The sequence below is a fragment of the Ranitomeya variabilis genome, chromosome 2, assembly GCF_051348905.1.
Source record: "Ranitomeya variabilis isolate aRanVar5 chromosome 2, aRanVar5.hap1, whole genome shotgun sequence".
In the NCBI taxonomy this organism is placed as follows: Eukaryota; Metazoa; Chordata; class Amphibia; order Anura; family Dendrobatidae; genus Ranitomeya; species Ranitomeya variabilis.
The window spans coordinates 458,166,994-458,190,822 of record NC_135233.1 but is presented as its reverse complement, the minus strand read 5'-3'; the positions used below and the strand labels follow the sequence as shown (position 1 = coordinate 458,190,822).

Below are 23,829 nucleotides of genomic sequence, written 5' to 3'. Positions count from 1 at the left end.
ATTGATTTCACTAAGTTGTCCACACTTTCCCCCGGGAAACAAGAACGTCCCTCAATTTCAGACGATGATGATGATGGTGGGGAATCGTCTGAACATACAGCCTGGTCACTATCTGAATCAGACGAGGGTGTTGGTATTGTGGGTTTGGTTTTATGAGGTTTATCTTGGGACATAGCCCTCAACTCCTCCCTGATAATGGTCCGTAACGGACATTGCCGCTCCTTGTGTGGTTTCAGTTATGCAATCCTTGCAGAGTTTTTTGGGGTATGAGTCGGGTAGGGGCTGGCTACATAAGGCGCATTCCCTATGTTTTGTTTTTTGTCGCTTTTTAACCTGACCCGTGGTGCGCTGACGAGAGAAGGAGGAAGAGAGAGAGAGGGGAGATAGCATTAGCTTAATAGGTAGAGTTTAGTCACACTCACCCAGTGAAGCTGATAATACCGGATCAGAAGCCCGAGATCCTGTCCTGGATCTATCCACCGAGCCGCTCTTGTGACCGGTGTCTGAAGATCCTTTGCTGGGACGATCCTTGGCGGGGGGTACTTGGTCTCCTGTTACAGGGTCCATGGCACCTGGGGATGACATCTTGCATCGCCAAATAATGGTGCTCGTTTGATTTATATAGGGCGTTTTGAGCGTCCTCTTTTTTTTTTTTTTTTTCTACTTTTGCGGCATTGCGCATGCGCGAAGACCACGCCTCCCCCGCCGCTGGCCGCAGCCTGGATGCTCCGGAAGTCCAAAGCTATACTTCCGGGTAAATCATTGGTGGTGGTGGTCGGCGCATGCGCAGTCCGGGATTTTCCTCGCACTTACTTCCGGAACGCTGCCTCACCTGACCAGCGAGGATTCCGGCGCTTGCTTCCGCCACCCATTTTGGAAATGATGCCCGGCGGCCTCACCCGGACCAGGTCATCATCCGGGCTTCTTAGACCGAGGAGGGAGCCGTCAAACGGATCTCCCCCGACGCTGCCTCTGGACTGCAGCCCCTGCCGTTCTTAAAGATACCGCACAGGCGGCGTGCATGCCCAGGTATTTCTCTTCATAGTAATCCTGTCGTTCCCACAGGAACAGGAAACCTAAACTGAGGAGGAGACGCGGACCGCCCCCTTTTATTTCTCAATAGGTTTCCTGTTCCTGCGGGGCGGATCCCTCTCACTCCAGTGGGGTGCTGTCGTGGCGAAGAGTAAAAAATATATATGGCGGCATTATATGTGATCCATATGGCATTGTGCTGGTCTAGGGAGATCACAGATGTATGGTGGAAGGAGCAGGGTGACAGGAGCACAGTATTTCAGGAGAGCAGTGTACTGGTCTATGGGGGGGGAGTGTGCTCACACTCACAGGTAGTTAGCCTTTACTGGCTATTAAAATGGGGAACAAAAAAAAAAAAAAAAAAAATCCCTATAATTAATAGCCAGCAAATTCTATGCAGACAGCTGCGGGCTGACATTAATAGCCTAGGAAGGGGCCATGGATATTGCCCCCCCCCCCCCCCCAAGTTTAAAAACATCAGCTCTCAGCCGCCTATTAGATGCGCCTTTTCTGGCGCTTGCCTACACGCTCCTGAACAAGTGTTGAACTCCGAGGAGGGTTTGTAGACAGAATTTTGGAATAGAATACGCAATTATCTTGTTTGTTTATGAAAAAATAAAATTAACCCAAGATTTGTTAGCCATCAATATATTTTTAATATAAAAATACAGCTTTTACATTTCATGAACAATAAAAAGTGCGTTTCTTTACATTACACATACAGTGAATACCTAAAAATGAAACCTTTCTGCGTATCAGGAATTTTGTATATTGACAGTAGATAAAACATAGTCTGAGGCTCGTTTACACTGGCACCATGGCCATAGTCTCCATCACAGAGGAGGAAGGACGGAACATTTACCGTTCTCCAGTAGTGATGAGCGAACGTGCTCGAAAGATATGTTTGAGTCCCAGTATGTCTCACAGCTGTTTGACAGCCACAACACATGCAGGGATTGCCTGTTTATTAGGCTGTCGATCAGCGGCGAGTTATGCTGCCGTGGTGACAAACATTTTTTTGAGCTAGCCGAAGATAGTTTGGACTCGAGCATGCTCAGATAACACCTTATGTTTGCTCATCACTATTCTCCAGCTTAAGGAAGAAAAAAAACAAAAAAAACCACCCGGAGAATATGGACATGGATACATGTGTGTGAACAAACTCCAAAAAGAAACTTGGTACAGATTGTTTTAGTGAGTCACAGTATAATAATTCACATTAATGAAGGCGGCAAACATCACATACCTGCAGCACAAATACATGACGTCCGGTACACCTACCAGACCGAGCCAGCAGTGAAATGACTGCACGTTCCCGGCACAACAGCCCACGTCGCCCAACACCATGTTAGTGGGTAGACCAGGTATAATAATAACTGGCAGTTATAAGAGGTGGCAAAATTTATCCCTATGGCACGAGTGGAGTGATCAATTTAGCACATGATGAAATGTAGGTTCTTACTTTCGCCAACTCTTCATTGGCTTACTTTAATTTCCAACCTGGCGATGATAAATTTGGCACTCCTCTTTTTCTTGAGACTTTGGAAAACTTTTCTTTTTGGTGCAAATTCATACATTTGTCCAAAAATGTACTTGCAACGAAAAGAAGGCATCACTTTTGCCAAATTTCTGGCAAAACAGTAGCAAATGTGGGCTAATGTTTGGTCATTAGCTTTATGCAGAACTTAAAAGGAATCCGTTTTTACTATTTAAACTGAGAGCAGCATGATTTAGGGACCGAGACCCTGATTCCAGCAATGTGTCACTTACTGGGCTGCTTGCCGTCACTGCAGATTTAGTAGAGCTTCACTTGCTGAGCTCCGTATAACTCCGCCCACACCACCGATTGGCAGAAAGCTGCCAATCAGTGGTGGAGGTGTGGTTACAGTGAGCAGGAGGAGGACCAAGAGGCACGAGACACCTAGTCCTGTAGTGATAAACTCCCGCTGATAAAACACTGATTTTATTGAAACTGGAATCTGCTCTCCGATTACATAGCAAAAACCCGCTGACAGGTTCCCTTTAAAATCCCCGTGTACGGATCGGATTTTTATACTCCTAAGAAAACAAAGGAAGTTACACACATTGTTAAATTCAATTTACTACCTTAATATCAATACACAGTATTTCTGTAATTAGCTGCATCATTACAACCCCAGAGAGAGGTTCATTAAAAGAACTGACACTTAAAGAATCAAATAATTTACAGATTAAATTTAAACTTCACAGTTTATAGATAAAAAAACCCCAAAAACCTGACACTGTCTAACCATGTAATACTGACCGACATCAAGTCCTCCATTCATAATCATGCCCTGCCGAGTGCACGACCTGAGGCAGTGATGGTAGTAGGGGGCTGCATCCTGATATTTGGACTAGCTCGGACATCAAATCATTTATCTTCAGTTGCTCTTCCTTCTTTCAGCCTAAATTACTATATTAAAAAAGAAAAGCAAACCGACGGTAGACAGCTTGCCCGAATGTACACTTACAGGAGACTGAATAATTTTCTGATCTTACGTCATTATATTTTTGGGGGAAGAGGAACAAACGCAGCGATTCTGCCATTTCAATTCCCCCCCCCCATTTTGTCAGTTTACAGTATGAGAAAGATTTTATTAGTCCGGGCAACTTTACCTTTCTGGTTAGTCTTGAAAAGCCTATACCGTACACTAATACTACTCACTGTAAAATGAACCACATAAATGCTGCTGTCACAATCGGCCATGGCATCTAAGGGAGTGCGCACACAGCCTTTATGCAGAGTTTTTGGTGCAGAAACGCCATAGATTTTGATGGATTTCTGCTCCAAAAATTGCATGTGCACAATCCCCAAGTAGTAAAACTGTTGCGATCACATCTAGCTGTGTTTTACAGCCAGCAACCGGCGTGTGAGGTGGACGCTCTCCTGTTAGGTAATCCCTGCATGTGTTGCTGCTGTCTAACAGCCACAAGACATGCAGCCACGGGGACTCGAACATATTATTCGAGCACACTGAAGACTCGGTAAGCACCCGAGCATGCCCAGATAACACCTTATCCCAGCATGTTCACTCACTACTTGCAAGCCATCTGACTGCCCAATCTTCTGCACATAGCAGAATCTATTAAATGGAGCCCCCCGCAGCAGGAATGTGTGCGAGATACCCTACTAAAATGTAAAAAAAAAAAAAGTCATGATCAAGTTAATACAAGATATTTTAAACATTTACATTCACAATTTTAAAGCAGACTGAACACTTGTTCCACCATCATGAATTTCATGATAAAATTGCATTACGGTAAAAAAAAAAAAATTCCATTCAATTGTCAGCACAAGAGGCTGCTACAATGTAAACCGCAGGTCTCAGGACTCCGGCCTCACATCTTGGAGAACAGTCGGAGGAGAACTTCTTCGGGCAACATCTCTTCCTCCAGACTTCCCTCTTACACATCAATGTTGGGAATAATTTCTTAAGTAAAAAATAAGGAGGGCATGTCGAAATCCACCATGGCCAATCCTCCTTTCCGTGCAGTCTGGAAACACCCATACTAATTCTATAGAAGCTGGAACTGCCAACTTTGATGTGATTTTCAGACATTTCCCCCAATGTGATGAATTGATAGATTTCGTTCATGAAGATTAGACGGCCGCTCGATTGTTGCGCGATCCAGAAAATCTTCTCAAAATTATAGGTTTGGGAGACTAAAGTAAACGCCTGGCGCAGGATGGTTAGGAGAACATGGTATTATTAAAAAAAAGAGAACAAAGTACTAAAGCTGGGTGATTGTCCCATCTTCGTCTCATCTGGTCCCAGTTTTCACAGTCCTAATTTCTTCTTGTGGAGGAAATAGGCATCGAACCGCGCCATGGCATATTCCTTCACAAAAAACACACACAAAAAAAAAAAGTGTGAGAACAATGCATCGCTAATTTTATTATAATTATTATAATAAAATACATTTTCTAAAATAAATTATTTATTTTTAATTTTAGCATATGAATCCAGATCTATGGCCAAGATAAGATTTGGAGAAAATGAATGTTAGACTTTTAACGCCAATCCTTACGTTAAAACATTTTAAAAAGTCGATAGAGCTCCGGTGCGACTGTGCGTTTCCACGATCAGTATTTGAGATTAGGTTACTTGTGTTTTTATTGCATTGTTTATTTTGCAGTTTGTCTTTTTTTGTTATGCGTTTTTCCCAGGGCTGTGGTGTCAGAGTCGGAGCCCATTTTGGTGGAGTCGGAGGTTTGGCTTATGACTCCACAGCCCTGGTTTTTCCTACTCCCCATTCTGTTACAGACTATTGGTGTTTGGCCTCCCAAACCATGACCCCAGTGTAGACAAATCCTCTACAATGACTGCACCCGGACAAGTCCATTATTTTTACAAGTAGTAACTAGTGATGAGCAAACGTGCTGGGATACAGTCATCTGAGCATACTCTTGTACTAACAGTCTTCCGCGTACCCGTAAATTTTGTTCGAGTCCTCGCGGCTGCTTGTCTCTCGGCTGTCTAACAGCTACAACACATTCAGCCATGGGGACTGGAACATAATATACAAGCACGTGGAAGACACTGTTAGTACCTGGAGCATGCTCGCTCACTCATCACTAGTAGTAACCCATCATCCTCCGAAGGTTTATCCTACACTGATTACATAAGGAAAACTACACAACCCTTGTCGTTGCAGATAATGGCAAGCAAAGATATTTACTCAGCAAACATAACCTAGATCCATATTAATAGAGTATGGCGTAATGTGGGAGTACTGTTAAAATAACCTTCTCATTGATCTTTTTTCCTTGTTTTTGTTATTCTAATGCAAACTGCCCTTTTTACGCAATAGTGGCCAAATAATTAAAACAGTGATTTAAGGAAGCCGTCCAGCAGTTATTTTTCCATCGCTGACCTGACTGTCTCACTTTTGTAGGTCGAATGTACTTATCTCACCGACGTTCTGTCTCCATCATGATTGCCATATTTCATTGTTCTATGCTCGGCTATTAATTAATCTCATCATGCATCAACACTAAAGAGGAGATAGTTCCGGGCGGATCATGGTTCCAAAGCCTGCGTTAGCATCCCTTGTGGTCCACCTCCCACCCACTGACACCCTAGGTGCATCTTCCAATTTGTAGGAGCCAAGGACATCAGCAAGTAGGAGGTCCAGGGTCTTGCAAGTCGATTCACTAGATAAGCTAATAGCTTCTGTTAAAGACTAAAACATGAACACCTATATTTTAACTTCTATCACAAAAGCGGTGTAATCATTATCAGTACTTGTGATAGAAGTTTCTCGGCTTTTCCCAGTGGAGAACTTATGCAGTAGATTCTTTACAGTTTTTATTATCCTGAGATGGAGGACCCCTCTTCAGAGATCAATTCCCGGGAAGGGGAGTTATGTCAGGATGCAGCTGTCAATCACATTAAACACGACAGTAACGTTCATACAGTGGCCCGCTATATTACCATGCCCAATTCCAAAAATGATACTCACCATGTACCCAAATTCAATAGCAGAGATTTTTGCTTGAATAATAGACCAGAGACCCCAGAAGAAATGGGATGCAAGGGCAAACCTACAAAAAGACATTAACAGGGAATAAGAGGTATCATTCTATAGATCTGTATATGCCGTGTACACCCCGACAGAACATACTGCATTGGATTACTATGTGCGGGTATTCATGTGTAGGCAGAGGAGTCCTGCTAGGATTATACTGGATGCTCCTTTTCTTTAGAGGGGTTAAACCATAAATGTAATTTACCTTCTGATCACTACTCGGACCCCGACCAACCCCAAAAATGGGTTCAGTAGTGCCCTATTTGATTGAAGCAATGGTCCCGCATGCACATCACCATTCCATTCAGTCTACGGGACTGGCAGAGATCGCCAAGTATGGTGGTCCACTACTTTCAGCAATCCCATAGATGAAGCAGTCATGAGCGTGCAGCACCATCGCTCCAATCAAATGGGGCACTCAAGACCCCGTCTGCGGGACAGGTGATGACTCATTTTTTGCCCCTATAACACAGATTTTCCATGTGATAAATTACAGACCGACTATCCCAGAGATCTATTAAACCTGAAAGCGGCCACGACGCCCCTCGCTCTGGATGCAATGTTGACACATTACATAGGGAGCCCATTACGTTCAAAAGGGAACACATTTTTGCTGATTTTTCAGAGCAGAAACAATTTTTGAATTTTTTTCGAAAAATTGGGTGTGAACATGAGCCAAATACTCTGCTCGCAACATGGTTGCGCTGCCAAAAAAGTGTCAAAACTTGCTACAGCTGATAGCTGGAGGTACCAAAATAACCAAATTGCCCCAGGTTTGTGGGGCATCATTGGTACAAAAAACAACAAAATGTATTTATCCAGAATGAAAAACCCCTTTGAAGCGCTTAACCCACAGGATTTTACCAACTTTACAATTATTAAATGCACGTCAGGACAGCCTCACCTGTTGATCTCTATTAACATTTCGTTCTCCACTTTACTTCGCTCTTCATTGCTCAGGTTTTCAAAGCCGGGCTGAAACTCCGCTATGTAACTACATATAAAGTGAAGCTGGAAAACAAACAAGACAGATACAAGTCAACAGTCAGGATTCAGCTTCTCCTGATCAGACTGCTGCATCCTGGAGAAGTTAGGACACAGCACGACACAATTGGGCTACACTGCGGCCGATCTCCAAAGGTGACATCCAGAATTATTAAAGCAGCTTCGTACAATGAGTTGGAAAACACAAAATAACTAAGAAATTGCAAAGTCTGAGATAAAGGGAACCCACCACCCGTTTCATGCTGCCTAAACCATGGGGATCTTTTCCTTTGTAGTGTTCCCGTGTTTCAGAGAAAATATAGTTTACATATCCAGACAGGGACCATAACTGGAGATGTGACTAGTCTGGGGCCGCCCTCCTCTAGTTGATTGACAGGTCTCCCCCGTGTGTATGGAAGGAGTAACCTGGAGGAAGAAGTAGTCTATTGGGGCAACGCAAGGTTTATTTATGGTCTCTGCCTGGATCTTCAAACTGTTGGTGCGTTTCACAGAACCAACCCTGGCTGTAATCAGGCAGCAGGCTCAGATGTGCGCCGCCCATGGTTTTGGCAGCATCAATACATTGACTGGTTTCTTTTAACTATCAGAGGGAACCAGATTCTGCCTCCAATAATTATGGAACTGGAGAAGAAGAAAAAAACCCTTTAAAGTCAGTTAAACAGAAGCAAAAGCCATAAAACACCTACCTGCTGTTTCTTTGTGGGATACTTTGAGAAATTGGCTTTGAAGAATGGGAATTTCTCGTGGGTGTAATCGTACATCCATTCGCAAAAATGATTTCCGATGTCAAACCCCCTGAATGAATAGAAATAAGTTTAAAAAAATAAATAAATAAATAAAAAATAAAGCACAGATCAGATCTGCCACTAGGGTCATATCAATAAATCTAAAGCTCGGGGCTATGAACAGTAATAAAAGCGCTATGGCTGACAGCCGTGCAGAGCTGTAATCTGATCACCGCCGCCTGCGTCATCGCAGATCTTTGACACTAAGCAGCTTAAAGCCGAGTGCAGCTCCGACGTCATGGAAGAACTCAGTGCAGCAGAGCGACATCTAAACCCCAAACATACGGAGACTAATCGCCGTCCCGTCATGTCCCGCATCATTTACCCCAAAACCCCGGCGGCTCTGGTTAATTATCACAAGACCTCACGCTGTGAATACGGGAGCGCCGTTACGTCATACGGTTATTAACTCCTTCCCGACCAGGCCTGAAAGCCAAAATTATGTCCAATCATTTTCTTTTTTGCCCCTTTCAGCAGCCGCAACCTTTCATTAATTTGCTGACGTGACTATTAGCTTTGTTTTATCAATAAACAATAGGTCTTGTAGTAGAGCATTTCAGAGGGCTTGATAACAATTATTTTTTAAATTTAGGAGTGGAAAACCCCTTTACAACTTCTCTACTTTATATTGAAGAGTCAGAGTTTTTCATCAGTCCACAACATCAATGACTTTGTAATACTTGTACATTAGCAGTAGATCTATGGCGCAGAACAAAGTCAATCTACCACGACACCTTCTGGTAGTTACTGGGAAATATCGCAAGACGTCTTTTTTGCTTATTTTCTTTTCAGAGATGTGCGATTTTCTTTAGTAAATAAATATGTTCACATACCTGTAATTGTAACTGCTGTACTCAAAATCTATCAGCATCAGTTTCTGCTTTTCACAGTTCTCCCTTCCATCCAGCAATAGGACGTTTCCTGAAAATACAAGGAAAAACACACTGAAAAAAAAGTGTACCGAGGGACTGGTGGGCCGGAATAAGCGTCATTACACCATAACCCACAGCCCACTCATCTGCCTCCATAGTCCTGGCCACCACATGTAGGCAAATATTCCGATAGGAATTCTTTACCGTACAAGCAGAGCCAGACTAGGGATTCTTTACTGTACGAGCAGAGCCAGACTAGGGATTCTTTACCGTACAAGCAGAGCCAGACTAGGGATTCTTTACCGTACAAGCAGAGCCAGACTAGGGATTCTTTACCGTACAAGCAGAGCCAGGCTAGGGATTCTTTACTGTACAAGCAGAGCCAGGCTAGGGATTCTTTACTGTACAAGCAGAGCCAGACTAGGGATTCTTTACTGTACGAGCAGAGCCAGACTAGGGATTCTTTACCGTACAAGCAGAGCCAGACTAGGGATTCTTTACCGTACAAGCAGAGCCAGACTAGGGATTCTTTACCGTACAAGCAGAGCCAGACTAGGGATTCTTTACCGTACAAGCAGAGCCAGGCTAGGGATTCTTTACTGTACAAGCAGAGCCAGACTAGGGATTCTTTACCGTACAAGCAGAGCCAGACTAGGGATTCATTACCGTACAAGCAGAGCCAGACTAGGGATTCTTTACCGTACAAGCAGTAAGACTATTCTTTACTGTATGAGCAGTAATGGAACGCTCTGTTACATGATATTGTACTGGTCAATCCCTTAATGTTTAGACAGTGCCTGGATACCTTTTTTGATCGATATAATATCACAGCTTATGGGTTCTAGATTTTGTGATGCGGCGTTGATCCAGGGAACTAATTTGATTACCATATGTGGATTTGGGAAGGAATTTTTCCTCCAATATGAGGCAACTAGCATCTGCCACTAGATCAAGAGGAAAGTATGTTTAGTTATAATCACAGATGCAGATTTACTGTACAAGCTGCGAGACCCTTGATTCTTTACTGTACAAGCAGCAAGACCACAGAACTCTGCTACATGATGTGATAGTTCACAAAAAAAAAAAAAAAAAAAAATCAAGGATGGTCTGGATGCCTTTCTTGACAAATATATACAGGTTATGGTGAGTAGTAACCAGGATGGGAACCCAATGAATTACTGATCGCTGTGTGTAGAGTCGAGAAGGAATTTTTCACCCCATATGGGTAATTAGCATCTGCCTCGGTTTTTTTTTTTCCACTTCCTCTGGATCAACATGTTAGGGTATAGGTTTTATGCTATAGACTTGGTAGGTCACCCTTAAAACTATGATACCATGACAAGCATATGGGGGCCCCCCAGCTCTTTGGCATGTCAGTGGCTTTCTCTCCTTCCACTGAGATAAACATGCAAGCACAGCCAAGCTGAACAGGTATATTTGGGGTGGGGTGGGGGGAGTGTATGTGTATGGGGGGGGGAGTACGTGTATTGTCCAGATCTAGATTTCTCCATCTGTGGCTTTTACACTTGCCGTGTGTTTTGCGGGCCTTTTTGCTGTAATTTTCACGGTCTGCCGCAAAAAATTTCTCGGATCGCCGTTTTTCTGGTTTGGAATAGGTCCCATCTCGTGTCTCTGCAGCCTCCAGAGTGATAAACAGGAAGTACATTGAGTTTCATAATAAAACTATGGCGTTCCGCAAATACGGTCTTCGCGGTGTACCGCAAAATCAACACACTGGACAAGCTCCCATTTTTGCAGCTCCATTCATTTTCAATGGGGGCCGTATCCGTAGGCTGTGAAAAATATTGAGCAGGCTCGATATTTTTTCATGGCGGTAAATACGGCCCTTACGGCCTACGACACTGACGAATTTTTACGGCCCCATAGAAATCTATTGGGGGCTGCAAAAACGGGCCGATAAAACACGGCAAGTGTAAAAGAAGCCTAAAGCAGCAGAATCTGCATCTAATCAGCCCTGAATCCAGCTGAGAACTGAACGCAGAAGCAGAGATCCCACCGGCCGTCTTACCTTCCTGACAGTCGTTGTGACAAAATACAACAGGAGAAGGAGTCGCTTCCAGCAAAGCCCTGGAGAAGGGTAGAAAAAGACAATCTTGATTAACCTAGCATGCATTCACTTAAAGCTGCTGATTTTCCTTAAAGGTAACCTGTTGATGGTCTCTGTTCTGCAGGATCCTGCAGGAGGAGCGGGTCAGACAGATTTGTATTTTGTTGCAAAAGTTTCCAGAAAACTTGTATTTTATTTTTGAAGTCCCTTGTGGTTGTATAAGAGTCCAGTGGGCGGTCCTATTCAGGGATTGACAGTCTTCCCTGTACTGTGCCAAATAACTGTCAATCACTAGTAGGAACGCCCACTGGACCACTACATATAAACAGAGATCTCATTGAATAAAATACAAGATTTACTGAGTCCTTTCACTAACATTTACTTATGAAGAAAATACCTAAGACTAGCCATTTCTTTAGGAAGATTGTAGCTTAAAAACTTGTTCAGCTTCTTGGCATGGGATTCTCTCGTGAACTTAATCTTCAGGACCTGCTTCAAGTACCTAAAAGGGGAAAAATAAAAGTAAGAATATTTCTGCAGTACCCTAAACTAATGTCGTAGGCTTTGATCTTATAGTAAGCTCCAAGAACAACATTCAGTACAAGAACCTACTTCTAGATGAACATGCCCTGCAGCTGTCCCTCGACCTTCCCCCACCACAACACAAAATGCATTGACGAGCCCAGGAGAACGCTTACAGAATGACAATGACATCTGTTTCCTTGTGACGAATTTTAGGGGCTCTTCTGCCACCAGGAAAGTGCTGATTTAGTAGCAAACCTACATTTTTTCCCAACGCAGCCTAGAATAAGTAACTAAAGTCTATTTACACTTTCCAGAGAAGGGCTGAGAAGAAATTAATCTTCACCTTGGCTGATTGAGCACAGAGGACTGAGGCCACAGAAAGATCTTGTGCTCAGCCAGTAGAGGAGAAGATTTATTTCTTATGTCACAGCCCATCTCCAGTGTGTGTTTATGACACAGCTGCTCTGTCAGTTGAGACACAGGACTCGGGAGCAGCGTTTCTTCGGACTGCAGACCAGGGGCTATTCTAATATATTCTTTGAGAACCCCTGTAATGAGATTGTTCTGTACGCATAGGATAGTTTGTAAGTAAGCTATAGCTTAAACTCGTTGACTTTAGTCTAACATGTTGATCCAGAGGAAGGCAAACCCCATGGGGAAGACACTAACTGCTCCATATTAGAGGAAAAATTCCTTACCGACTCCACAAATGGCAATCAGACTAGTTCCCGTTCTTAACAGCTCCACCGAAAATACTACTTTTAATGCCAGCATGAAAGATTCAGCAATAAGCAAGCGCTTCGCTAGTTTATCAGGCCATCGCAGGCATTTTTACACAAGTTGATAATCGGCAAATTAGTTCTTCCAGACGCTCATTCCCAAAAAATTAAACGGGCTTTAACTTACTTCTCCATTGTTCCAAAAAGCCACTTGGGTTCCTTATTGAATGGCATGCTCATGCCGTGAAAACGAGCCATCTTCTCCGCTATCTCAGCAGATATATCAGGAAAACTCAACTCTTCAGTCTCTAGCTTTCGACTCTAAAAATCATAAAGTCAACAGGATTATTCTTTTTTTCCTCCTCATGCAACTAGGAAATGGAGAATACATTGCTTTAGGGGGAGTAATCAGGGTCCAAGTTATGGGTCAGATTTCAGGTCTTAAAAGGATTTATACAATGTTTTTAAAGAAAGAAAAAACAATGTGATCGTGATGGACAATGGAGATGACTAATTATACTTTACTTGTGTAGATTTCTAGTCTCCTGACTCTGAATAAGACAAGGAGGTGTGATCCAAAAGGAAATCATCTGACTGTATGGAAAGCAGAAACTGGGGCCAAGGAGCAGAAGTCTGGCATGTGATAAGCGAGTCACTGACAGGCAGCAGTGACAATTATCACATCCAGAATTACACATCATCACAAGCCAAAGAAGAACACGACCTCCTCACTGCACTCACCGGAATGAATTGCTCCAGTCGCCCCTGTGGAAAGATTCCAAACAATCTGGGGCCGAGAGACCTTTCTGCCAGGATGGCAAACATCACACTCTCCATTACCATGGCTGCAGCATCCTGATCGAAAAAAAATAAAATAATAAAATATAAGTTATAAAAAATATACTGTAATTGAAATATAATCTATTTTAATACAAATATAAAGTAATATAAAATATTATGTAATTAAAATCTAATATAATTAAATACAATTATAGGACCAGTCCTTTCAAAAAGGGTCAAATGGGTTATTGGACACCGCTGTTCAAGGTAGTCAATGTTGAAAGGAATCAGTGACCACCTAATCTGAGAGCAGCGTAATGTAAAGGCAGAGACCCAGATTCCAGCTGTCACTAGTCTGTTTGCTGTAGCTTTGATAAAAATCACTTTCATCAGCAGGAAATCATTAGAGGACTAGGCGACTCGTGCCATGTAGTCCTCCTTTGTGTAACCCCGCCCCCCATACTGATTGGAAGCTTCCTGCCTATGCATAGTGTAAACAGAAAGCTGCTAATCAGTAGTGTGGGCGGAGTTATACAGGGCTCAGAATTTACAGAACTGCCTAGATCTGCAGCAGATAAATTAGGGATTTGATCAAAACTGCAGCAAGCAGCCCAGTAAGTGATACATCACTGGACTCAGGGTCTCTGTCACTACATTATGCTGCTCTCAGATTGGAGAGAAAAAACCTGGTGACAGATTCCCTTTAAGTTACGGTAATCAACAGAAGCAGATTAATGATAGGAACTTGAGTGTAGAGAGAGAGTCCAAAGAAAAGTCCTCCCATACACAGAATCGTCGACTGAACCTACAGGTATCAGTCTAATATGTATGGGTGGCCCCCCTCCCCAAACAGATGTCAGATAAATAAGGATCCAGCATGTACGATTTCAGTACGATATATATATATATTTTTTTTACTTTTCAACATTTTAGTACTTTAGCAGCCCAAATATATATTTATATATTTTATGGAAAAAAACAAAACAAGTATTAGCCTTATTGTGTGAGACAGCGTATGTTTCCGTCGATAGAGCTGTATACAGGATTTTCTATTTTTTATGGACAGGTTATGGTTTTAGTGGCCATTTCTTGTGGGTGGCCAAGTAGCGTCTATAGATAATTGGATTACTTTTATAAGTGCGTATTAAGCATCTCGACTTGCAGTGATTTTCCAGTGTCGACACTTCATCACATACAACTTTTTTTTTAAAAAAAGCTACACCCGAACTATGACCTCTTCATAAGAAGTAAACAGAGCGGCAAGACGTGAGCTCGCATGTATACATTGTGCTAATGCGTCGGGCTGCTCACGCTTCATAAGGCAGGAAAGCCTGTAGGAAGGCATAAAACTAGAATATCACACCATGTCTGCTGTAGTGAACTATGAAATAAAGCGCCATTCACACCCGGATCGGTCCAGTCATTCGGAGCTGGAGTCCGTCAAGGAATGGATCAGGTATTAGGCTCCAATGACTGAGCAGAAAACCAAACGTGGAAAGGATGTGATCACCTCTTGCTCCTGCTTTGAAATTAACCCAATAACCAAACTAGCTGACCCGCCCCCAAAAAGAAAAAACTAATCTAATTTTTTCATTTGTTCGTATAACATAAGATAAGAAAAATTTGATTATGGTAAGAAAAATATGCAAATAACTAAAGTTTGCTCTTCGTATTATTTTGGGGCATACCCCATCCAAAAAGTCCTATGGCGCTGCGATGGTCAGTGTCTCTGAAGATCGTTCATTGCAAAAACTCACCTGGAAGAAATTCTCCCTTTGGGTCTCCTGATTCTCCCCTTTGTTACAAGACATCTGTTAAAGTACAATGAAGTCATTTAACGAACAAGAAATGGCAAGTAACTCGTCAATGCAAACAGGGCAGCGAGCGCAAAGTGTGTGTCTAAATATACGCCAATTTCAATTGTCAAACTACTATATCGACAAGTCTTCCTGGAAGTCTCCCCCAAAGTGAGCCCCCGCACAAAAGAGTGCAGCCTGTAACCTGCCCTACAGTATAAAAGTCAGCCATAACGGTAAAACTGACAAATTTTAATAAAGTGACGTCCCATGTGAAATCCAGAGACACCAATCCCAACATATATTATTGCTCTTTACATTTACATATACTGCTTTGTAGAAATTGAAAGGGAGACCAATCATGTTGAAGATAGTCTGATCTGCAGGCGGCATGTTATAGAGCAGGGGGAGCGGATCAGATTGAGAGACAAGTTTCAGTAACACTTGTATTTTATTCATTAAAATCCCCGGTGTTTGTATGCATAGGAGTCCAGCGGGCAGTCCTACTACTGATTGATAGTCAATCTCTGAGTAGGACCGCCCACTGGACTCCTTTTATTCATTGACATCTCTATTTGTAAGCTTACGAGTCCAGTGGGCGGTCCTACTCGTGACTGTCAATCATAAGTAGGGCCGCCCAATGGATTCATTCATTGACATACCTGTGAGTTCAGTGGGTGGTCCTACTCAGTGATTGTCAATTAGTAGGACCGCCCTCTTGACTCATGCTTACAAACAAGGACTTTAAAATACAAGTTACACTGAATATTTTCCCACAAACCTACAGTATATATCAATGTGCTCAGCTTCTCCTCTATACCGTGCTGTCCACTGATTGGACTCATGACTGGTTCCCTTTAATCTTTAAGAAGCTACTACAGTCAGCTGTCAGACATGACCAAACATACCTTTTTGTACAATATTCCTGTAGGGAAACACATGAAGGTAAAGGGTAACGGGCAACAGAGAGAACAACATTTCTTATACTGAACCCAGGAAGAAATGGCTAAAACCAACTCTAGGCATCAGATCAGAAAGCAGGCTCTTGGTGGTGTCCATCTCATACAGGAAGGAATAGTAAGGGAGATTAATATGGCAAAATTGGCAAAACTATTAATTCTGTTGGTGACTGAGCACAAGTCCTTGATCTTGGCTCAAACTGTAAAGTAACACTGGTTCAGGAGGGATAAATGGAGAACCAGATCACATTAATGGGAAATTGAGGAGTAAAGGCCATGGTAGGAGTGTGGGTCAACTCTTGGGTCATTCTAGGCAAAATAGATATTATGAGGACGGACCAGCTAGAAACCTGGTTTCTAAGCCTAGTTGGTATTTTATGGAGGCTTGTGCAGAACCAAAAATTAACTAAGCCAGGCTTGAATGGAGGCAGTCCTAACTCACTTCTTAGGGCTCCTTCGGACATCCATAAGGATCGGTCCGATGTCCGATCGCAATGCTTGGCCTGGACGGGCGTCTCCCGATCTGGAGCGTGAAGTTCAGGGTTGGGAGACATGGGCACTCCACATGCATTGGGATCAGAGTTCAGACCGATTATCAAGGTTGTTTGAAGGAGCCTGTAATTATTATTTTTTTTTTTAGGTCTTTCAAAGGTGGCCTGGTACTTATAGATATCAGGGATCCATGCAAGAGGATTATATATCAAAAGTCATTCTCCTGAACATGATAGATACTTTCTTGATTCTACGATGAAACTTCTCCAAAACACCACCGCTTTAGCAGTTTTGTTTAGTTTTCAATCTTTTCAAGGACTATTTTTGAAAAAGGAATCTGTCGCTAGGTTTATGCTGCCCGACATGGTTTTCGTCGTGTATCCAAATAGTGTAAATGCACTTTGAGTAATAATCAAAGGAGGACGCCGATAACCCAGCTAACGAGCAAGACGTCTGTTCGGCGGGTGAAAAAACATTGTTCTTGGTAGCACGTTGTCCTGCGTGTACACGACACGTGCTGCCGAGAACAGCAGTATGCTACGCACACAATACGATTGATTAATCATTCTGTGCACATCGGAAGTGAGGGGCCGGCCTGTCTGAACACTATTAAATGACCACCGATGGGCTCGCTGGTAGCCAATCGGCATTTGCCTAATAGGAGAGTTCGACCAGAAGAAATTACTGGGTCATAAAATCTCATTTTATTAGCCAAAAATTGGAGGCCCGGCATTGGTATTTAAGAGCACCTAATAAAACAAAGGGAATAGGCCATCAAGAGGCCAGTGGAGCCTGGAGCCCACCCAATATCAAGGGTGTGGGTGAACAAGCACACAATGGAAGAGACTCCAATTGTCACAGTTGTGGAATCGTGAGATACCGCCCTGACTCCTACTGTACTAAGACTCCCGACTCCGGAATTCAACTCCTTCATAAGTGGCCAGCAAAATTTAATTTACTGGAGTAAAATGATATCACTGGATCTCCGATTTTTGATAAATAGGGGCCTTAGATTGATCGAATGTAAAACATTTAGATTATGAAAAATGGAAAACTTTTCTAAATTTCTATCAAAGTTAATTATATGGTCAAAAAATAAATCTATATTCTATAATAATTTTAAGTTGAAGTCATGTCTGAGGAATAGAACTCCTCAGCCCTGCCCACTGCACCAGATGAAGGATTCTATGGCAGCGAAACCACATCATAAACCTGTTGACAGGTTCCTGTAAAAGCTGTTCGGAGGTGTTTCACCGTACTATAAAGTTTAGGATCGTATTTACCTTTTTGGTCACTTAGTAGGACTATATTTTTTTTATTTAATATTTTTTTCCTTTTTTTATTTTTTCAGATATCTATTACCACACATACCCATCATACAAGTTAAGGAATAGGACCTTTTTTTCAGTTGTGAGTTTGCACAAAAAAAAAAAGAAAACTTAAGTCCTGGATTAAAATTTGTAAAAAAATTAAATAAAAATCCAATTTAGGAGCCATTAACAGAATTGCCTGGTTAGTTCATTTTGGCCTCGAAGCACAGCTAGACCATAAAGCATATATAGAGAAACCATCTGATGCATGCATAATATAGCATTGCTTGGGAAATTTAAAAAAAGCTTAAAACATAATGTTCCGACTCTGAGGTTGCATACTATACCGTGGATCGTGTCTGTCACCTGGAAACCAGAGTGTGCAAGGCACGATGGCATGGGTACGCCTGCAGCAAAGAACACATGCACATACAACTAAAGAGGTATAACACCCTGCCCCAGCAATGATTAGTCTCCACCCGCAAAACCCACCCAACAAACACCTGGAAATAATGCCAGAAAACAAGGCTACACGTGGTCATTTTACAATTTTTATTTTTTTTCATTACACTGGCATTTAAAAATGCTAAATATATTGTGCCAATTTAGAACTTTAATAGAAAATTAGTATAATAAAGATACTATAATAATAATTTCCAAAACCTCAACTTAAACTGGAACCTAAATGGTGTTCAACATTTTATACCAAGCAATAAAAATTCTGATAGATCTGTATAAAAAAATATATATATTTTCATACTATCAAGAGTAAAGTTGAGCATTACCAGCCACTACAGTTTTCACCGTCCGATCTAGTCCGTAGCCTTTATACCCAGTTCCTTGTGTGAAAGAAAAATAGATATTTGCCCGGCATCTCAAATAGAAAAGGACATTATCATCCTTTTTTTATCACTAGTTGGCTGCCATACTTTTGTCAGAGAACAGGACGGCCATTTTTTTTTTTTTTTAATGGTGTTGATAGCCAAGAAGTATCGTTTCTCCTTGCGGAGATGGACATGCTAAGCATGGTGTTGAAAATAGTAAAACTTGTTAGGTAGACATTAAGCCAACAAACAAATAATTGAATGTGCATGGTTTACCAAAACAATTCGATATTCACCCAAATTATATGGCAAAAGAAACTTCAGCTTTAATTAAAATTAAAAAACAAAAAAACAAACACATATGGGCAGAGCATAGGATCGTGTTTTCAATGCTCTCGAATATTTACTCTAAAACTTGTATATCGAGTCGGCACGATGCATAATTCACCGAAGCATGACATCTGTGAAAATCAGCTGAATGCAGCGGCTAGAAAACACGAGAACTTTAATTTGAACTTTTTGAAATTCAAAATTTAAAAATATTCATCATAAGGTTTTGGAAAAAAAACAGTAACCTGATCTAGATCAGCATATCCTAACCGGTAGCTTGTGAGCAGCAGGAGACTTAAGCCGCTGGAGTTCAGTTCCCCAGATGTTGGCGGTTACATAAATCATTTGTATATGTATAGACACATTGTTAGGAACTAAGGACAACGTGGTCCTTGTCTGTTTAAATAAAGGACAGGCGCTTAATGCCTTCCCCCTCAGACGTTGGTTTAAATAAAGGACAGGCGCTTAATGCCTTCCCCCTCAGACGTTGGTTTAAATAAAGGACAGGCGCTTAATGCCTTCCCCCTCAGACATTGGTTTAAACAAAGGACAGGCGCTTAATGCCTTCCCCCTCAGACATTGGTTTAAATAAAGGACAGGCGCTTAATGCCTTCCCCCTCAGACATTGGTTTAAACAAAGGACAGGCGCTTAATGCCTTCCCCCTCAGACATTGGTTTAAACAAAGGACAGGCACTTAATGCCTTCCCCCTCAGATGTTGTATTTCCAAGCGGTTCAGTGTCCTCTCCTCCCACCTATTTGCTTTCCATAGCTCTACTCCTGTGCAGACAAAACTGTCAATCAAGAAAGAAAGGCAGAGACAAATGCGTAATTAGTAGGTGAATGTTGCACCAGAACAGCACAAAATGACTGTTCAAACCATTCACAGGGGCTAACAGACTCCCTTACAAAATATATCCAGGTGATCAGTCTTATTCTTGAGGAATCTGCCAATTATATGGTTTTGACTAATAGTTTTTTTTTCTTCTTTAAAGGGGTTGTCTGGTGGATATTAAAAAATAAAAATTTAAGAGATCAGACTGGTTAAAGTAAAAAATAAATAAATAAAGGCAGGGTCCTCTCCCTCTTTTATACATGAATATAACTTTTTTTTTTTTTTTATAAGTACAGCACCCTAGCATTATTGGTGCTATAATATATAAAAAAAATATTAACATTTTTATAATTTTTTTCTAATTATACTACAAAAAATTACATAAATACATTATATAAAATTATATTATAAAACAAACTAATTATTTTTTATAATAAAAATGCCTGCTCAGCCAATCAGTGGCCTCAGCCAAACGGGCGGTAATGCCTGCTCAGCCAGTGGTTGAGGCGGGTCATTGCTGTGACCTGTGATTGACCGAGAATGACCTGAGCAGCAAGTAGTATTACCTTATATCCTCTGAGAACTTTTAAAAATGGATTTTATTCACAGGTTAATATCTTTAAAAAAGTAGAGCGGTTCAACAACTGTCTCAATCTAGAAAAAGTTGGGAACGTCTGATCTAGATCATGACCAACCTTGGGTCACCCATCTAATGAATCATCGTTGGACATGTAGCCACCATTCACCTTCGTTGCACCAGCTTTTACAGCATGAATGACTCGTCCTCACGTTCTCTTAATGGCAGGGCAAACTTCAAAGTCAATTTCCGAGAACCCGCAAAGTCAATGACAGATTAGTGGGCAGGCATTCATTTCTACGACTGTCCCTGGGCGTGTTACTGAAGGGAATTATTCAAGTGCAGACGGCAGATTAATCCCAATACGAATTTTACTGACAGTATCAAAGTCCGGGCCACACGGCTCTCTTGGTTTGGACTTTGATTGTGACCGACTGGGAACCCAGCGGTAAATAGAGAAGCCGCCAATGTCAATAACCTTAAAAGCTTCTCACATCAAAAACAGACAGATTGACTCTAATGGGTTTACAAAGCCAAATGTGATTAATGAATCATTTATAAACCCAAGTCTAAATATTGCAGAATGTAATTGACTCATTTACTGACAATACACACCATTAATAGATTGCACAACTATGTACCCGCTAGGAGATAAAGGGCGGATGGATGATTCATGGGCATTTATAAACTCATCCACGTGTTCTTTGGTGGAACATCATCCTCCTCTATTGTAAAATAAAATTTCTTAAACTTACCAGTAAGAAACAAAGTCTTAGCAAAGGAGGGGTGTATGTAAAGGGGCATTTACCTCTAAACCATGTGGCATGACCAATTTACGGTCTCCAGCCATTTCTTCAGAATTAAAACTCCAACCATCAGCTGGAAACAATCTGAAAAGCAGACAATGATCACCTCTGCCAACGATTGCTAATCAAAAGATCGTCTGCCCATATGACAAAGGCAAATGCAGCTTTTTTTTGGTATTTAAGGGACCCTGGCATGAGATTCACTAGGCAGACGGAATCCAAGGTTTAGGTTTTATGCTGAACCATTAGTGTTTCAGAAAAAAAAACAAAAAAACAACATTTTGATAATGGGATTCAGATGACTAGTCCAAGAGGCTTCTCCCCACCCACTCTTCTAGAGTGACAGGTCTCTCCATAGGCATGTGCACACACAAAAACCTGCTCATCTAAAGGAGCATTGCAGGAAGAAGCCGCCCAAAAGTTTTGACTAGCCACGTTTCAGAGTAAAACCTAGAGCTCGTCTTCGGTTCAGCAAGATCCTCTCGTCAGGTTTCCTTTTAACTTCAACCTTCTAGAAATGTAGGAGGCCTCAGGATACAGAAAGCCTCTGATATGTCGTATGAGACCCCCTCACAATCTGCTAGAATTCGGCTGTCTAAAAGTGATCTGCGCGCGTTGGGGCAACATAGCTTGGATTAGTGGGGTTCTAACGCTGAACGCTAAAGAGACGCTGCAACCATTAAAGTAGAGTGCTAGCTGTTGGTCTTCGTGAGCTCTTTTTTTAGGCAGCCATTTCATACAATGGCCATCCATGCAAATTCTGCAGAAAGCAGAAGTGGCGCCATCAGAAGAACGAGACTCTTTACTACACCACTGCCCTTTTGTTATAGAGCTTGGCAGGGATTAGAGGCCCACTGAGCTTTGATCAAGCCACCAATGTCTAAATCCCTTTAATTAACCCTAGAATGCATACCTGGGGCCTCGCAGGCCTGCCAGGTTACTTGTTTTCTATTTTCTGTAAAAGTACTTTAGTTAGAATTTTGAAAATCTAGGTAATCCTCAGGTATATAGTTGTTAGTAATTTCCAGTTATTCATATATTTTTATGTTACAGACATTTCGGTATAACAACCTTTTTTTGGGACTACCCCATATTCACGCACCTGGGGCCTTTTAGGCCTGTACTAGGTTTACATGTGATACTCAGTCTTTTTGTCTGTATTGTTGCTGGGGAAGAACTTTTAGGACTCTGCTATTGCTGGGAAGAGTGTGGATTCTGCATTCCCTTTTTTCCAATATCCTTGATGTGTCAGCCCTCAATAGCTACATTGTTTATTGTCAAACTAATCCAGAATTCCATGCCAACAGGAAAGACAAGAGATGTCTATTTTTGACAGAACTTTGTTATGAACTTTTGATGCCTACTATGATGGAGAGAAGCAGCATGATATGCTTATCAAGGCAAATTACGGAGGCAATGATCCGATGTGGAATACGCTTTCTGGAACATCCAGAGCAAAGAGAAAAAAAAGAAAGCGCTGCTATATTTGTCCAGCAAAGAAGGAAAGAAAATCGGAGCGTTTCTGTTCTACTTGCGGACAAAATGTATGCAGGAAACATTCAGCCGAAAAAATAATATGCGAGAATTGTCGGGGGAATATGTAAAGTTACAAATAAATATTCCTGCACCAAGTTTGCTACAACCAAAAAATGTTTTCATAAAACAATTGCATATAGAATGCCTATATTTGGCGTGCCCGTTTACTTACTTTTTTTTGTTGTTTTAGGCACATAATTATGTTTTGAAATATACACTTAGGCTGTGTTCCCAGTAGCGCTGGGGTTCGCCAGAAGGGGATCCATAATGGATCTGACCTCCTGGTAACTCCAGGATTCCGCCAGCCTTAGCTGGGGTCACCAGGAGGTCAGATCCATTACGGATCCCCTCCTGGCAGACCCCAGCGCTAGTTGGAATGCATCCTTACCTTGCAATTGTAAAATAAATTTTGAAAAGTATTTTTATTTGAGTTATTCCGTGTTATTTGCACACAGGCCTAAAAGGCCCCAGGTGCGTGAATATGGGGTAGTCCCAAAAAAAGGTTGTTATACCGAAATGCCTATAACATAAAAATATATGAACAACTGGAAATTACTAACAACTATATACCTGAGGAATACCTAGAGTTTCAAAATTCTAACTAAAGTAATTTTACAGAAAATAGAAAACAAGTAACCTGGCAGGCCTGCAAGGCCCCAGGTATGCGTCCGCCAGCCTTAGCTGGGGTCACCAGGAGGTCAGATCCATTACGGAATCCCGTCCTGGCGGACCCCTGCGCTAGTTGGAATGCATCCTTAGGGTATGTGCACACGTCAGAAAAAAACGGAAATTTTCTGCAAGAAATTTGCATTTTTTTTAGCATTTTGCAAGCGTAATTAGCTTGCAGAATGCTAAAGTTTTCCAAGCGATCTGTAGCATCGCTTGGAAAACTGATTGACAGGTTGGTCACACTTGTCAAACATAGTGTTTGACAAGTGTGACCAACTTTTTACTATAGATGCTGCCTATGCAGCATCAATAGTAAAAGATAGAATGTTTAAAAATAATAAAAAAAAATAAAAAAAAAGG

The 23,829-nt window shown here is 41.7% G+C and overlaps 1 protein-coding gene across 1 annotated transcript in view; it reads right to left on the bottom strand.

The window, feature by feature from the left end:
- Positions 1-1,664: 1,664 nt before the first annotated feature.
- Positions 1,665-23,829, bottom strand: part of CHKA (choline kinase alpha) — a 32,577-nt gene continuing 10,412 nt past the window's right edge. The window contains exons 3-12 of the mRNA XM_077287402.1: positions 15,094-15,147; positions 13,298-13,411; positions 12,744-12,877; positions 11,710-11,814; positions 11,274-11,332; positions 9,206-9,293; positions 8,274-8,382; positions 7,487-7,593; positions 6,517-6,598; positions 1,665-4,892 (exon numbers count right to left, since the gene is read on the bottom strand). Coding sequence (XP_077143517.1) covers positions 4,833-4,892; positions 6,517-6,598; positions 7,487-7,593; positions 8,274-8,382; positions 9,206-9,293; positions 11,274-11,332; positions 11,710-11,814; positions 12,744-12,877; positions 13,298-13,411; positions 15,094-15,147 — 912 coding nt within the window. The 3' untranslated portion in view covers positions 1,665-4,832. The remainder of the gene's footprint in view (positions 4,893-6,516; positions 6,599-7,486; positions 7,594-8,273; positions 8,383-9,205; positions 9,294-11,273; positions 11,333-11,709; positions 11,815-12,743; positions 12,878-13,297; positions 13,412-15,093; positions 15,148-23,829) is intronic.